Source organism: Erinaceus europaeus, chromosome 14, assembly GCF_950295315.1.
Source record: "Erinaceus europaeus chromosome 14, mEriEur2.1, whole genome shotgun sequence".
In the NCBI taxonomy this organism is placed as follows: Eukaryota; Metazoa; Chordata; class Mammalia; order Eulipotyphla; family Erinaceidae; genus Erinaceus; species Erinaceus europaeus.
The window spans coordinates 8,799,871-8,814,091 of NC_080175.1; the positions used below are offsets into that span (position 1 = coordinate 8,799,871).

At 46.7% G+C, this 14,221-nt stretch overlaps 1 protein-coding gene across 3 annotated transcripts in view; it reads right to left on the bottom strand.

The window, feature by feature from the left end:
- The window catches only part of DENND10 (DENN domain containing 10), a 28,235-nt gene extending 15,854 nt beyond the window's left edge, over window positions 1-12,381 (bottom strand). Inside the window, exons 1-3 of one of the 3 annotated variants that reach the window (XM_007534692.3) lie at window positions 12,289-12,381; window positions 7,638-7,834; window positions 2,513-2,592 (exon numbers count right to left, since the gene is read on the bottom strand). In XM_007534692.3, the coding sequence (XP_007534754.1) occupies window positions 2,513-2,592; window positions 7,638-7,834; window positions 12,289-12,343 (332 nt within the window). In that variant the 5' untranslated portion in view covers window positions 12,344-12,381. Of the gene's footprint in view, window positions 1-2,512; window positions 2,593-7,637; window positions 7,835-12,288 lie in introns of those variants that run through there. The other 2 variants (XM_060171209.1, XM_060171210.1) reach the window with 2 other exon arrangements.
- Between the last annotated feature and the right edge of the window lie 1,840 nt (window positions 12,382-14,221).

Here is a 14,221-nt window from a genome sequence, read left to right on the forward strand (position 1 = left end):
CATTCTGCCAAAATACAATGTAACTGAAACCTTTAGGTAATGAGCAGATACTGGTATGGTATGGCATCTGTGTGTGTATGTGTGTGCACATAAATATATCAAAACAGAGGTCTGGGGGAGGTAGTAGAGCAGCTTACGATAGGCTCTTATTCCTGTGGCACCTGAAGTCCCAGGTTCAATCCTTGACACTACCATAAACCAGAGCTGAACACTGCTCTAGCAAAATAATAATAATAATAATAAAAATAACAACAAGAGGCAAGTGGTGGTGCACCTGGATAAGTGCTTGTGTCACCAAGCCCAAGGATCCCAGCTCAAGTCCCTGGTCCCCACCTGCCAGGGGGAAGCTTCTCCAGTGAAGCAGGACTAAAGGTGTATCTCTGTCTCTCTTTCCTTTTTTTCTCTCTCTCTCTTTTTGAATTATTTATTTATTGGATTCAGACTGTCAGAAATCAAGAAGAAGGAGGGAGAGAAGGAAAGAGACCTGCAGCCCTGCTTCACCCCTCACAAACTTTCCCCCTTCAGGTGGGGGGACCAGGGGCTCGAACCTGGGTTCCTGTGCATTGTAGCATCTGCGCTCAACCAGGTGTGCCACCATTCGGCCGGCCCCTGTCTCTCTCCTTTTATTTATTTTTTTTAATTTATTTCTTTATTGGGGAATTAATGTTTTACATTCAACAGTAAGTACAATAGTTTGTACATGCATAACATTCCCCAGTTTCCCATTTAACAATACAACCCCCACTATGTCATTTATCATCCTTCATGGGCCTGTATTCTCCCCACCCACCCACCCCAGAGTCTTTTACTTGGGTGCAATACGCCAATTCCATTTCAGGTTCTACTTGCGTTTTCTTTTCTGATCTTGTTTTTCAACTTCTGCCTGTGTCTCTCTCCTTTTTTAAAATATTTATTTATTCCCTTTTGTTGCCCTTGTTTTTTTTATTGTTGTTGTCGTTGTTGAATAGGACAGAGAGAAATGGAGAGAGGAGGGGGAGACAGGGAGGGAAAGAGAAAAACACACAACTGCAGACCTGCTTCACCACTTGTGAAGCGACTCCCCTGCAGGTGGGGAGCCGGGGGCTCAAACCGGGATCCTTATGCCGGTCCTTGTGCTTTGCGCCACCTGCGCTTAACCTGCTGCGCTACCACCTGACTCCTTCTCTCTCCTTTATCCCTCTTCCTTCGTGATTTTTCTCTGCCCTAGCAAATAAAATGTCCATTCATTTTACCCAGATTAAGTCTGAAATGCAGACCCTTACTCCTGTGGATCAGCCTTCACTTCAGGGAGCATTTTATTTTATTTTATTTTGCCTCCAGGGTTATTGCTGGGGCTCGGTGCCTGCAGCACAAATCCACTGCTCCTGGAGGCTATTTTTTTTCCCTTTTGTTGCCCTTGTTTAATGTTGTTGTGGTTATTATCATTGTTGTTGTTATTGATGACGTTGTTGGATAGGACAGAGAGAAATGGAGAGCGGAGGGGAAGACAGACAGGGGGAGAGAAAGACAGACACCTGCAGACCTGCTTTACCGCCTGTGAAGTGACTCCCCTGCAGGTGGGGGGCTGGGGGCTCCAACTGGGATCCTTACACCGGTCCTTGTGCTTCACCCATTGCGCTACTGCCTGAGCCCCCAGGAAGCACTTTACTCGTCATTCATCAAGGTTTTTGCCTTGGAATGAGAAAAGTCACAGGTCAAAAGTGATTCAAAGGGGGTTATGCAGTGGTCCATTGGGTTAAAAGCACACATATTACCATGCACAAGGGCCCAGGTTTGAGCCCCTGCATCGACCCTGCGGGGAGATGCTTCATGAGTGTTGAAGCAAGTACTGCAGGTGTCTGTCTCCCTCTCCACTTTCCCCTCCTCTCTCTGTCCTATCTAATAAGAAATAAAGGCGGGAGAGAAGTGGCTGCTGGGAACAGTGGATTGATTCATGATGCCAACACCGAGCCCCAGTAATAACCTGGTGTCAAGAAAAAGAAAGGAAGGAGGAAAAAAGGAAGGAAGGAAGGGAGGGAGAAAAGAAGGAGGGAGGGAGGGAAAAAGAAAAAAAAAGTGAGGGGCCAGGTGATGGTACACCTGGTTGAGCACACCTGTCACAATGCACAGGACCCAGGTTTGAGCCCCCGGTTCCCATCTGCTGGGGGAAAGCTTTGCGAGCAGTGAAGTAGGGCTGTCTCTCTCCCTTTCTATCAGCCCTTCCCTCTTGATTTCTGGCTCTCTCTATCAAATAAATAAAGATAATAAAAAATTGAAAAAATAAAAAGAATGTGATTCACAGGACCCTAGAAACACAAATGCTTTTTCTCCTCCCATTTTCCCAACTAGAAGGTGCTGTGTCTGTGAAGCAGAAGACAGTTCCTCTTTTTAAAATGGCCCCGGGAGCCCCTGCAGATGGACTCAGAAAGCCCGGGAGCGGAAATCTGCTTCCTGCGTGGAGCAACCTGCTCTGGGACTGGCGGGTGAGAGCTTCACTGTGTACAAAAGCCGTCGACACAATGTTCATACAGACCTACACAACATCCTAGAGAAGGCGGCGTATTTCTCTGGGTTAAAATCTTTGGCGGTCACAACAATAGAAAAATGAGTCACCTGTCAAAAATAGAATAAAAGGGGAAAAAAGATACTTTAAAAAGGAAGTCTTATTAGAATTAACTTTACTACTGCATTCTGACAAACCTCGTAAGCAAGACAGACCAGCATCAATGGAAATAATAAAATGTATCAAAGCCCTCACTTCCTTATTTATATAATTTATATAGATAAATGTATCTGAGTTCCCATTGAAAATATAATTGTTTTTAAGAATTAGAATTGTCTTCACACATATTTCAAATAGCAACACTGTGAGTTTGTAAAAGTCTGTAACCTGATGAAGCAGAACTAGAACTACTATACCAAACCTTCCTATTTAGCCACTTTCTTTTTTTAATGAAATAGATGAGAAAAAAAATATATTCCAGTAAAAGTTATACCATAGGAAGTCAGGCGGTAGCGCAGAGGGTTAAGTGCATGTGGTGCAAAACGTAAAGACCAGCATAAGGATTCCGGTTTGAGCCCCTGGCTCCCCACCTGCAGGGGAGTCGCTTCACAAACGGTGAAGCCGGTCTGCAAGTGTCTTTCTCGCCCCCTCTCTATCACCTCTACTCTCTCCACTACTCTCTGTCCTATCCAGCAACGACGACATCAATAACAACAACAATCATAACTACAACAATAAAACAACAAAGGCAACAAAAGGGAATAAATAAATAATTAAAAAAAAATTTATACCATGAAAATTCTCCCATTCTCCGCAGAGTGCCACATAATCCAAAAAGGATTCCTTCCTTCCTTCCTTCCTCCCTTCCTTCCTTCCTTCCTTCCTTCCTTTCTTTCTTCTCTTTTTGTTGCCCTTGTTGTCTATCGTTGTTGTGGTTATTATTATTGTTGTTGTTGTTGTTGTGTCGTTGGATAAGACAGAGAGAAATGGAGAGAGGAGGGGAAGATAGACAGGGGGAGAGAAAGATAGACACCTGCAGACCTGCTTCACTGCCCGTGAAACGACCCCCCTGCAGGTGGGGAGCCGGGGGCTCAAACCCGGATCCCTACACCGGTCCTTGCACTTTGCACCACGTGTGCTTAACCTACTGCGCCACTGCCTGGCCCCCTCCAAAGAGGATTTCTATAATAAGCTTTATTTATTTAGCCAACAGGGTTTTTACTGGGACTCAGTGCCTGTACAAAACTCCACTGCTCCCAGCACCCGTATTTTTCTTTTGACAGAGGGTGATAGAGAAGGAGAAAAAGAGAGAGGCAGAGAGACAAAGAGAAGTGAGACTCCTTCAGGACTGCCCTACTGCTTATGAAGCTGCCCCCTTGCAGGTGGGAAGTGGGAGCTTGGACACAGGTCTCTGTGGCTGGTAATGAGTGAGTTCTATCAGGCAAGCCACAACCACCCCTCTTTCTTTATTTATATACCTGTCACTAGAAATAGAAATTTCTGGGGGCCAGGAGGTAGCGCAACGGGTTAAGTGCACATGGCGCAAAGCACAGGGATCGACATATCTTTCTCTCCTCCTCTCTGTCTTCCCTTCCTCTCTCAGTTTCTCTCTTGTCCTATCCAACAACAACAGCTATAACAACCACAACAAAGGGAACAAAACGGAAAAAATAGCCTCCAGGAGCAGTGGATTCGTAGTGCTGGCACCGAGCCCCAGTGATACCTCTGAAGGCAAAAACAAAGAACACACACCTCACCATGTCCAAGGACCCAGCTTCAAGCCCCGGGCCACACCTGTGGAGCTGGGGGGGAAGCTTCACAAATGGTGGAGCAGTGCTGTAACTGTCTCTCCTGCTACTGGGCCGCCAACACCCAGCCCCTATTATTCCTAGTCTTAATATAGTCTCATCATCCACAAACAAATGGAAAAAAATTTTTTTTCTTAACTATGCCACAGGTAACTATCTTTTCACGTTTTTCTGTTTGTTGTTGAGCGAGGGTTCTGTGTGAGCAGGAGTTAACTGCTCCCAGGCTGCTTTTTCAATCAGATAGCGGATGTAAGGGCCACATGACCAAGATATCTGTCACCCCACTGTTTGCCAGGGTGGCTTCAGCTGATCTGGCTGGCTCGGCAGGTATCTTCTCTCTCTCTCTCACCACTCCACGTGTGTCCCTATGGAAGATGAGTGGTTGGTCGAAGAGGAACAGACTGAGTCTTTAGCCAAAGGTGTCTGAGTAGCTGTGCTCCCCTGCTAGAACCTCCAAACAAGCTCTCAAGGTCCATTCAGATGGAGAAGAGATAGAGCTATAGCACAAAACAACCAGAGCTTGGTCCAGTCCTGCACTGCTCACATGTGGTGCTGGGACTCAAACCTGGGCAAGGCAAGGCAGGTCATCCCACCTGATGGATGTTCCTCTGGCCCCTCAAATATTTTATTTTTACCAGAGGGCTGGGTGGTGATGCACCCGGTTAAGAGGACACATTAACCATGAACTAGGGCAAAATATATACCTGAAAGCAAAAGTACACAGTAGTCTGCAGTGAGAACCCCCCAACACTTCATCTGCATTATTCCAGCCTTTAGGTCCATGATTGTTCAACAGTTTGTTTGGCTTTGTAGGTTAACTCTCTTCAGCCACTAGGTTCCAGATGCCAGCATGATGCTGACCAGACTTCCCTGGACAGACAACCCCACCAATGTGTCCTAGAGCTCCGCTTCCCCAGAGCCCCACCCTACTAGGGAAACAGAGAGAAACAGGCTGGGAGTATTGATAGACCTGTCAATGCCCATGTTCAGCGGGGAAGCAATTACAGAAGCCAGACCTTCTACCTTCTGCATCCCACAATGACCTTGGGTCCATACTCCCAGAGGGATAAAGAATAGGAAAGCTATCAGTGGAGGGGATGGGATACAGAGATCTGGTGGTGGGAACTGTGTGGAGTTGTACCCCTCTTATCCTATGGTCTTGTTAATATCTCCATATTTAAATAAAAAAGAAACGCCAAAAAAAAAGGGGGCAACAAAAGGGAATAAATAAATAAATAAATGAAAAAGTTTTAATTATAGAAAAATATTTCTGGGGAGTCGGGTGGTAGCACAGTGGGTAAAGCGCAAGTGGCGTGAAGCACAAGGACCAGCGTTAATAATCCCGGTTCGAGCCCCCGGCTCCCCACCTGCAGGGGAGTCACTTCACAAGCAGTGAAGCAGGTCTGCAGGTGTCTGTCTTTCTCTCCCCCTCTGTCTTCCCCTCCTCTCTCCCCTTCTCTCTGTCCTATCCAACTACAACGACATCAATAACAATAACAATAATAACTACAGCAATAAAACGACAAGGGCAACAAAAGGGAATAAATAAATAAATATTTAGCAAAAAAAAAAAAGTAAAGAAAAATACTTCTGGGGGTCAGGCAGTAGTGCAGCGGGTTAAGCGCACATGGCGTGAAACACAAGGACAGGCTTAAGGACCTGGTTCGAAATTGGCATATCTCACCAAAGTAAAAGACTCTGGGGTGGGTGGGTGATGAGATTACAGGTCTAAGAAGGATGACAGAGGACCTAGTGGGGGTTGTATTGTTATATGGGAAACTGGGGAATGTTATACATGTACAAACTATTGTATTTACTGTTGAATGTGAAACATTATCTCCCCAATAAAGAAATTTAAAAACAAGAAAGAAAGAAAAAAAAAGAAAGACCTGGTTCGAGACCCCGGCTCCCCACCTGCAGGGGGAGTCACTTCACAAACAACGAAGCAGGACTGTAGGTGTCTGTCTCTCTCTTCCCCCCTCTGTCTTCCCCTCCTCTCTCGATTTCTCTCTGTCCTATCCAACAACGACAGCAATAAGAACAATAATAACAGCAAGGGCAACAAAAAGGGAAAAAAATAGCCTCCTGGAGAAGCGGATTTGCAGTGCAGGCACCGAGCCCCAGTGATAACCCTGGAAGCAAAAAAGAAAAGTACTTCTTCACATTTTTTTTCCTAGAAGCATCCTGGGATGAACCCAGGGGTCTTGGGCATATAAGTTACTACTGCTCAGCAGTCTCCCCAGTCAGATTATTTCATTCTCTATATTTAGAATGAGACAGAGGAGATAGTCACAGAGAGAAGGGGAGATATCACAGCACCATTCTACCATTGTGAAGCTTATCCTGTTACCCAGAGCCCCGCCCCACTAGGGAAAGAGAGAGACAGGCTGGGAATATGGATCGACTTCTCAACGCCCATGTTCAGCGGGGAAGCGATTACAGAGCCAAGAGAGGAAAGAGAGAGACACAGACAGAAGAGGGAGACACCATAGCAACCTTGCTCCTCTTATTTGTGGTGCTTCCAATAGGTGCTGGAGCTTGAAGACAGGGCCTCGTGCAGGGAATGTGCTCTACCAGGCGAGCTCCCTGCTTGTCACTTCTCACCTGCAATCAGGACTTTGGTCAGAAGACAGTTCACCTGGTCAAGCACATATTCTACCATGCATGAGGCCCTGGGTTAGAGTCCCTCACCACCACACAGGAGGCCCATGCAAGAGGGAAGCCTCATGAGAGGCACAGTGGTACTCTGACATTTTTCCTTCCTTCCTATCTCTTACTCTCTTAAAAAAAAAAAAAAGTGGGGATGGGAGTCTATTAGGAATGGTGAAGTAGTGCAGGTACAAAGCTCTAACAAAGTCCTGTGGCAAAAAAACAAGACCTACTACACTTCTACACCAGCAAAGTCCAACCTTATGCCGGTCCTCGTGCTTTGCACCATGTGTGTTTTTAACGCGCTGCGCTACTGCCCGGCCCTCCAAAGTACAACCTCAATGAGGTCAGTCACCAGCGAATACTTGCAGAATCAACCAGTGAATGACAGTGCAATGTGAAAAAACATTCCCCATCAAAATCATTTATTTATTTATTTATTTATTTTGCCTCCAGCATTATCTCTGGGGCTCAGTGCCAGATTTTTCATTTTTATTATGTAGGACAGAGAGAAATTGAAAGAAATTGAGAGGGGAGAGGAAGACAAAGAGGACGAGAGAAAGACAGACACCTGCAGACCTGCTTCACCATTTGTGAAGCATACCCCCTGCGGGGGTGGGGGAGGGCTCGAATCCGGATTCTTACACAGGTCTTTGCCCTTTGTACTGTGTGCCACTGCCCAGGCTCCCTAGCCATACCTTTTTCAAAACTGAAGAATCTGGAACTTCGACTGTTGTGATGTAAAACCACGTCCGTCTGTACTGGCCAAAGACGAAGGGCTGAGACAGTTTGTTACTGGCTGTCAGACAGCATTTCCTCAGCAGTAGCGTCCGGAGAGCAGCTGTGGTGGAAGGGTAACACCACACCCACAGAACCTCTCCGTTGGTGTCCTTTTCTGCGGTGGAAAGATGATCATTGTGAGAATTCAAACAGCAGCAAGGCAATGATTGGACTGCTTACTCAGAGGACCTTGGCGGAATCAGTCCTAACATCACACTTCACAAAGTGACCCCAGAAGGCTAAAGTCCCAGTTCCCACCTGCCTCCACTGGACAAGGTGCCCAGCTCTTGGGACTGAGAGCTTTTGGCCAGCTGATACCAAATCATGAATGAAAACTTAGCCTTCCCAGTTTGATGGAAGCCTTCCATACCTCTTCCCACACAAATTCTCATAAAATTAATTTCCTTTTTTTTATCTGATTGGATACATGTTTAACAAATACATAAAGGCTTTTATTTATTTACTGGATATTGGCTGAAAAATCAAGAGGGGTTGGGGGGGTAGAAAGGGAGAAAGAGAAACACCTGCAGTACTGTTTTCCACTTTGTGAATCTTTCCCCCTGCAGGTAGGGACCTGGGGCTTGAACCTGGGCCCCTGTGCACTGTACTGTGTGTGCATAGCAGGGTGCATCACTACCTGGCCCTGCATAGAGGCTTTATTACAAATAAAACTGAAAATGACAAAAAAATGGTGAAATCTTTTTCTAATCAAGGTATGTGTATGACTTCTGTCATCAAAATTTAATGACAAAAAATGCATTTTTTAAATTGTTGTAGTTATTGATGTTGTTGTTGGATAGGACAGAAAGAAATGGAGAGAGGAGGGGAAGACAGGGGGGCAGAGAAAGATAGACACCTGCAGACCTGCTTCACCGCCTGTGAAGCGACTCCCCTGCAGGTGGGGAGCCGGGGGCTGGAACCAGGATCCTTATGCCGGTCCTTGCACTTTGCACCACATGCGCTTAACCTGCTGCGCTATCGCTGACTGCCAAAAATACATTATGTTAAGTGAAATAAGTCAGAAACAGAAGGATGAGTATGGGATGAACTCACTCTCAGGCAGATGTTGAAAAGCAAGATCAGAAGAGAAAACACAAGTAGAACCTGAACTAGAGTTGGAGTTGGTGTATTGCACCAAAGTAAAAGACGCTGGGGTGGGTGGGTGAGGGAGAACATAGGTCCCGGAAAAGGATGACAGAGGATCTAGTGGGGGTTGTATTGTTATGTGGAAAATTTAACATAATATGAGAAATGTTATGCATGTACAAACTATTGTATTTACTGTTGACTGTAAAACACTAATCCCCCCAACAAAGAAATTAAAAAATGCATTAACATATATATGGAAATAATAAGAAATAGATTTAAAAGAGAGATTATATATATGACAAAGAAAAAGCCAGAGCATCACTTTGGCACATGCAATGTCAAGGACCTCATGTTTGAGAATTCAATGTTTTATCCACTGCAACAACTCCCAGGCCACCAGAAACGAAGTTTATCATCAAAGTAAGCACTTCAGTAACAAAACAGGGAAAATCTACTAATAATAGAAATTGTAGAGAGGCCAGGCAGTGGTGCGTCCAGTGGAGCACACGTTACTATGTACAAGGTCATGGGCTCAAGCCTCCAGTCTCCGCCTATAGGGGAAGGTTTCACAACTGGTGAAGAATGTTGCAAGTGTCTCTCTTTCCCTCTCTCCCTATTTTCGTTTCAATCTCAGGCATCATAGTGCCAGTGATTCTCTGGTTATTTTGCTGTCTCTTCTCTCTTAATAAATTTATAAATATGGGCGGGGGGTATTGCATAATGGTTGTGCAGAGAGACTTTCATGCCTGAGGCTCTCAAGTCCCAGATTCAATCCCTCACACTGCCATAAGCCAGAGCTGAGCAATAAAAAAAAAAAAAAGAGAGAGAGAGAAAGAGAGAGAGCAAAAATAGTCACCAGGCATAGTCACCAGCATAGTCATCATGCAGGCATTGAGTCCGGTCAATAAGCCTGGTAGAAAGAAAGAAGGAAGAAAGAAATAAAGAAAGAGAGAGAGAGGGAGGGAGGGAGGAAGGAAGGAAACGAAGGGAGGGAGGAAGGGAGGAAGGAAAGAAGGAAGGAAGAGAGGAAGGGAGGGAGAAAGAATGAGAGGGAGGAAAGAGCGGAAAGAAGAAAAGAGAAGAGGAAAAAGAACAACAAAACATAACTATAGGGGCCGGCGGGCCAGTGGCGCAGCGGGTTAAGCGCAGGTGGCGCAAAGCGCAAGGATCCTGGTTGGAGCCCCCGGCTCCCCACCTGCAGGGGAGTCGCTTCACAAGCGGTGAAGCAGGTCTGCAGGTGTCTGTCTTCCTCTCTCCCCTATCTGTCTTCGCCACCTCTCTCCATTTCTCTCTGTCCTATCCAACAACGACATCAATAACAACAATAATAACTATAACAATAAAACAACAAGGGCAACAAAAGGGAAAATAAGTAATTTTTTAAAAAAGGAAAGGAAAATGGAGGGGAGTAGATAGCATAATGGTTATGCAGACAGATTCTCATACCTGAGGCTCCAACATCTCAGGTTCAATCCCCTGCACCACCATAAGCCAGAGCTGAGCAGTGCACTGGTAAAAAAAAAAAAAAAAAAGTGGGGGCCAGATGGTAGCACAGCAGGTTAAGCTAAGCGCACATGGCGGGAAGCGCAAGGACCCGCGTGAGGATCCCGGTTTGAGCTCCAGGTTCCCCACCTACAGGGGAACCGCTTCACAAGCGGTGAAGCAGGTCTGCAGACGTCTTTCTCACTCTTTGTCTTCCCCTCCTCTCTCGATTTCTCTCTGTCCAACAACAACAGCAGCAGTGGCAACAAGGGCAACAAAATGAGAAAAATGGCCTCCAGGAGCACTAGATTTATCTAACCGATAAATAAAGATAATTTTAAAAATAAATAAAAGGGAGTCGGGTGGTAGCACAGCAGGTTAAGTGCACGTGGCGCAAAGCGCAGGGACCGGCGTAAGGATCCCGGTTCGAGGCCCAGGCTCCCCACTGCAGGGGAGTCGCTTCACAGGCGGTGAAGCAGGTCTGCAGGTGTCTGTCTTTCTCTCCCCCTCCTCTCTCCATTTCTCTCTGTCCTATCCAACAACGATGACATAAATAATTACTACAACAATAAAAACAACAAGGGCAACAAAAGGGAAATAAAAACATTTTTAAAAAGAAAAAATAAATAAATAAAATATAAAATTAATAAGAAAACTTTAAAAAAAGAATATTTAAAAAAAATGAAATGAACTAAGAGAGCAGGAAAAGACAGCATAATGGTTATGCAAGGATTCTCATGTCTGAAGCTCTTAGCTCCCAAGTTCAATCCCCCCACTACCATAGACCCAGAACTTAGCAGTGCTCTAGAGGAAAAAAAAAAATTAATGTATGAATGAACTAAGAGGGCTAGGAGACAGCATAATGGTGATGCAAAAGACTTTCATGCATGACGCTCTGAATCAGTCCCAGGTTCAATCCCCAGCACCTCCATAAACCAGAATTGAGCAATGCTGTAGTTAAAAACAAAACAGTGAATGCACTTACTTGATACACAGAAAAACAGTCAGCAAAGGTAGGCTGTTTTACTAAAACATTCAAAGTCCTTGTACAGATTACAAGGACTAGAGTATAGGGGGTGTGTAAGTATCAGAACAAAACTTCGGGGGCCAGGTGGTGGCGCACCTGGTTGAGTGCACCTATTACAATGCACAAGGTCCTGGGTTCAAGCCCCTGGTCCCCACCTGTATGGGGAAAGCTTTGCGAGTTGTGAAGCAGTGCTGCAGGTCTCTGTCTCTCTCCCTCTCTATCACCTCCTTCCCTCTCAATTTCTGGCTATCTCTACCCAATAAATAAAAGATAATAAAAAAAATTTTTTAAAGAAGAATGAATGAATGAAACTGCAAAACTAACCAGGAGCCGCTAAGACTGGTCCCCCTGCCCCGCGCACCAGCTCCATCACGTGGCACACTAGAATTCACTGGCACAAGCTGAGGCTTTGGGGCTGGACCCTACGGATCCCAACCCTTACTCCACCACTTCCTAAAGTGCACAAGTGACACCCCGGGCCTCCATCTGCCCCCACCCCAAGTGGACATCAGTCATGACCCAGAGTCTCAGGGGCTCAAGTGAAAGCTCTGCACCCAAGGCCGGCACGATGGGACGCAACACCGCCACCGCTCCATCACATGGCCGGAGCCTGCGGGTGCCCGCCCGGCCCCCCTCCCGGTTCTGCGGGACCCCGGCCCCGCCCCTCGGTCACCCTCCCCGCCAGCCTGGGGAGTCCAGGAGGGGCGCCCTGGCTAGGCCTGGGGTGGCGACAGCGTGCCCCGCAGTCAGGCCCCAGGAGGGAGGCCGGGGGGGGGGGGGGGTGGGAGGAGGGGAAGGAGGAGGAGGGGGAAGAGAGAGGGAGGCCGCCCCGCAGACTCCAGCCCAGGCCCAACATGGACCCGACCGCGCCCTCCACTCTCTCGGCGGCGCCGGGGCCTGGGGGAGCACGGATGGCCTTGGCGGAGGTGGAGGCGGGACTGGGGCGCCGGGCGGGGCTCCTGCGTCCTCACCGATCAGCCCGACACCCAGCATCTGCTGAGTGTCGCCCGCTTCGGCCGCTGCCATCTTTGCCGCCGCGCAGCGCCCCAGGAGCCCCGCCGTAGGCCCCGCCCACCGATGACGGGCAGGTCCCGCCCCGCCCACCTCGCACTCCTATAGGCTCAGGGCCCGCCCCTGGCCCCGCCCTTCTCGCTGAGACTTCCGGCTCCTCCCTGATGTTTCCGGCTCCTCGCTGGGCTTTACACCCAGTCTCTCCTCCACGCCGCTAGTTTTAGAGAGGGCCTACTCCTCTGTTGGAGGATCTACTTAAACTTGAGAGCTGCCCGAAGAGAAAGAACCGATATGACTTGGGTGGCTCCGCATCCCTCCTTCTGGAATCACGGTCCCCACTCCCGCCCTCAATCCTAAACCACAATGTCTAAGTGGGGAGATCCTTGGTGTCTGCAGGAATATATCCTGTCCCCCACCTAGTTGGGTTTCCTTAAACTTACTGTTTTTTACTTTATTATCACAGTATTGCTATATTTTAGAACAAGTCTCCATGTGGAAGATTGCATTACAAGACTCAGAGAACTTTTTCTCCCTTAAACCTAGCAAAACTGATTTCCCTCTCTTTTAGGGTCTAAGAGCTCTTAGTCATAGAGCTTGAGTGGCAGTTTTCACATCCGGGTTTGTTAACTAAGCTATTCTGGGCTTCTCATTAGACTAACGGTCTGGAAGGCAGTTCTCTGAACCCTGTACTTTTGGGTTCCCTGTGCTGCTGCTGCACATGTCAAGTTGAAAGACCAGTGGTATTGGAAGCTGGAATGCAGATTCAGGATCAGTTTAAATCCTTACCGTGTTGACATCCTAGATTAAATCCGCAGCACCACATAGGAGCACCGTGAATGGCGGAGTGGAACTGTGTCATCGCTCTCTCTCTGTCTCTAATACAAAAAGTGAAAACGCTAGCCATGATGTCACACACACACACAAGACGCTGGCTTCAGTCTCGATGTCGAAACCTTGCACTCATATTTCAATGGCCTTTGAGATCGCTATCAAGATTCTACAGGGGAGTCGGGCGGTAGTGCAGCGGGTTAAGGACACGTGTAAGGCGTAAGGATCCCGGTTCGAGCCCCCTGGCTCCCCGCCTGCAGGGGAGTCGCTCCACAGGCGGTGAAGCAGGTCTCTGGGTATCTTTCTCTTCCCCTCTCTGTCTTTCCCTCCTCTCTCCATTTCTCTCTGTCCTATCCAACAACGACAACAACAATAATAACTACAACAACAGTAAAAAATAAGGACAACGAAAGGGAAAATAAATAAATAAATATAAAAATTTTTAAAAGATTCTACGGATAAAATATTTCAATTTATTTAATTATTTTTTTCATGGACTATATATATATATATATATATATATATATATGGCTCAGTTCTGACTTATGGTATTATGGGGGATAGAACCTGAGACCTCAGAGCCTTAGGCATGAAAGTCTTTTTGCATAACCACTATGCCATCTCCAGATAGATAAAGTATTTATGGAGGAGCTGGACCTTCATACTGTATCTCAAATACCTGCCTGATTTTGGTGGTGACACTATCTTCTAATCAAATAGGATAATTATAAAATCCTAACACGGTTCACGTACTATTACAGACTAACATAACCCCCAATAACCTTACGTTGCTATAACCCTCCAGTACTTCAGGATATGGTTGTGATTTTATCTGGAGATAAGACTTTTAGCTAGGTCATCAATGAAGTCATTGCTATGGACCCTAAACCTCTCTTACCAGAACAGGAAATAGACTTGTAGAACTAGAGTTGCACCTACACAGAGCACAAGCCTCTGCAAATCAAGGAGAGGCCTCAGGAGATGGTCCAACAACACCTTGACTTTGGACCTTTAGTTTCCAGAACTGTGGAAAAGTTCTTATCCCAGATGTAACTGCCCAGCCTG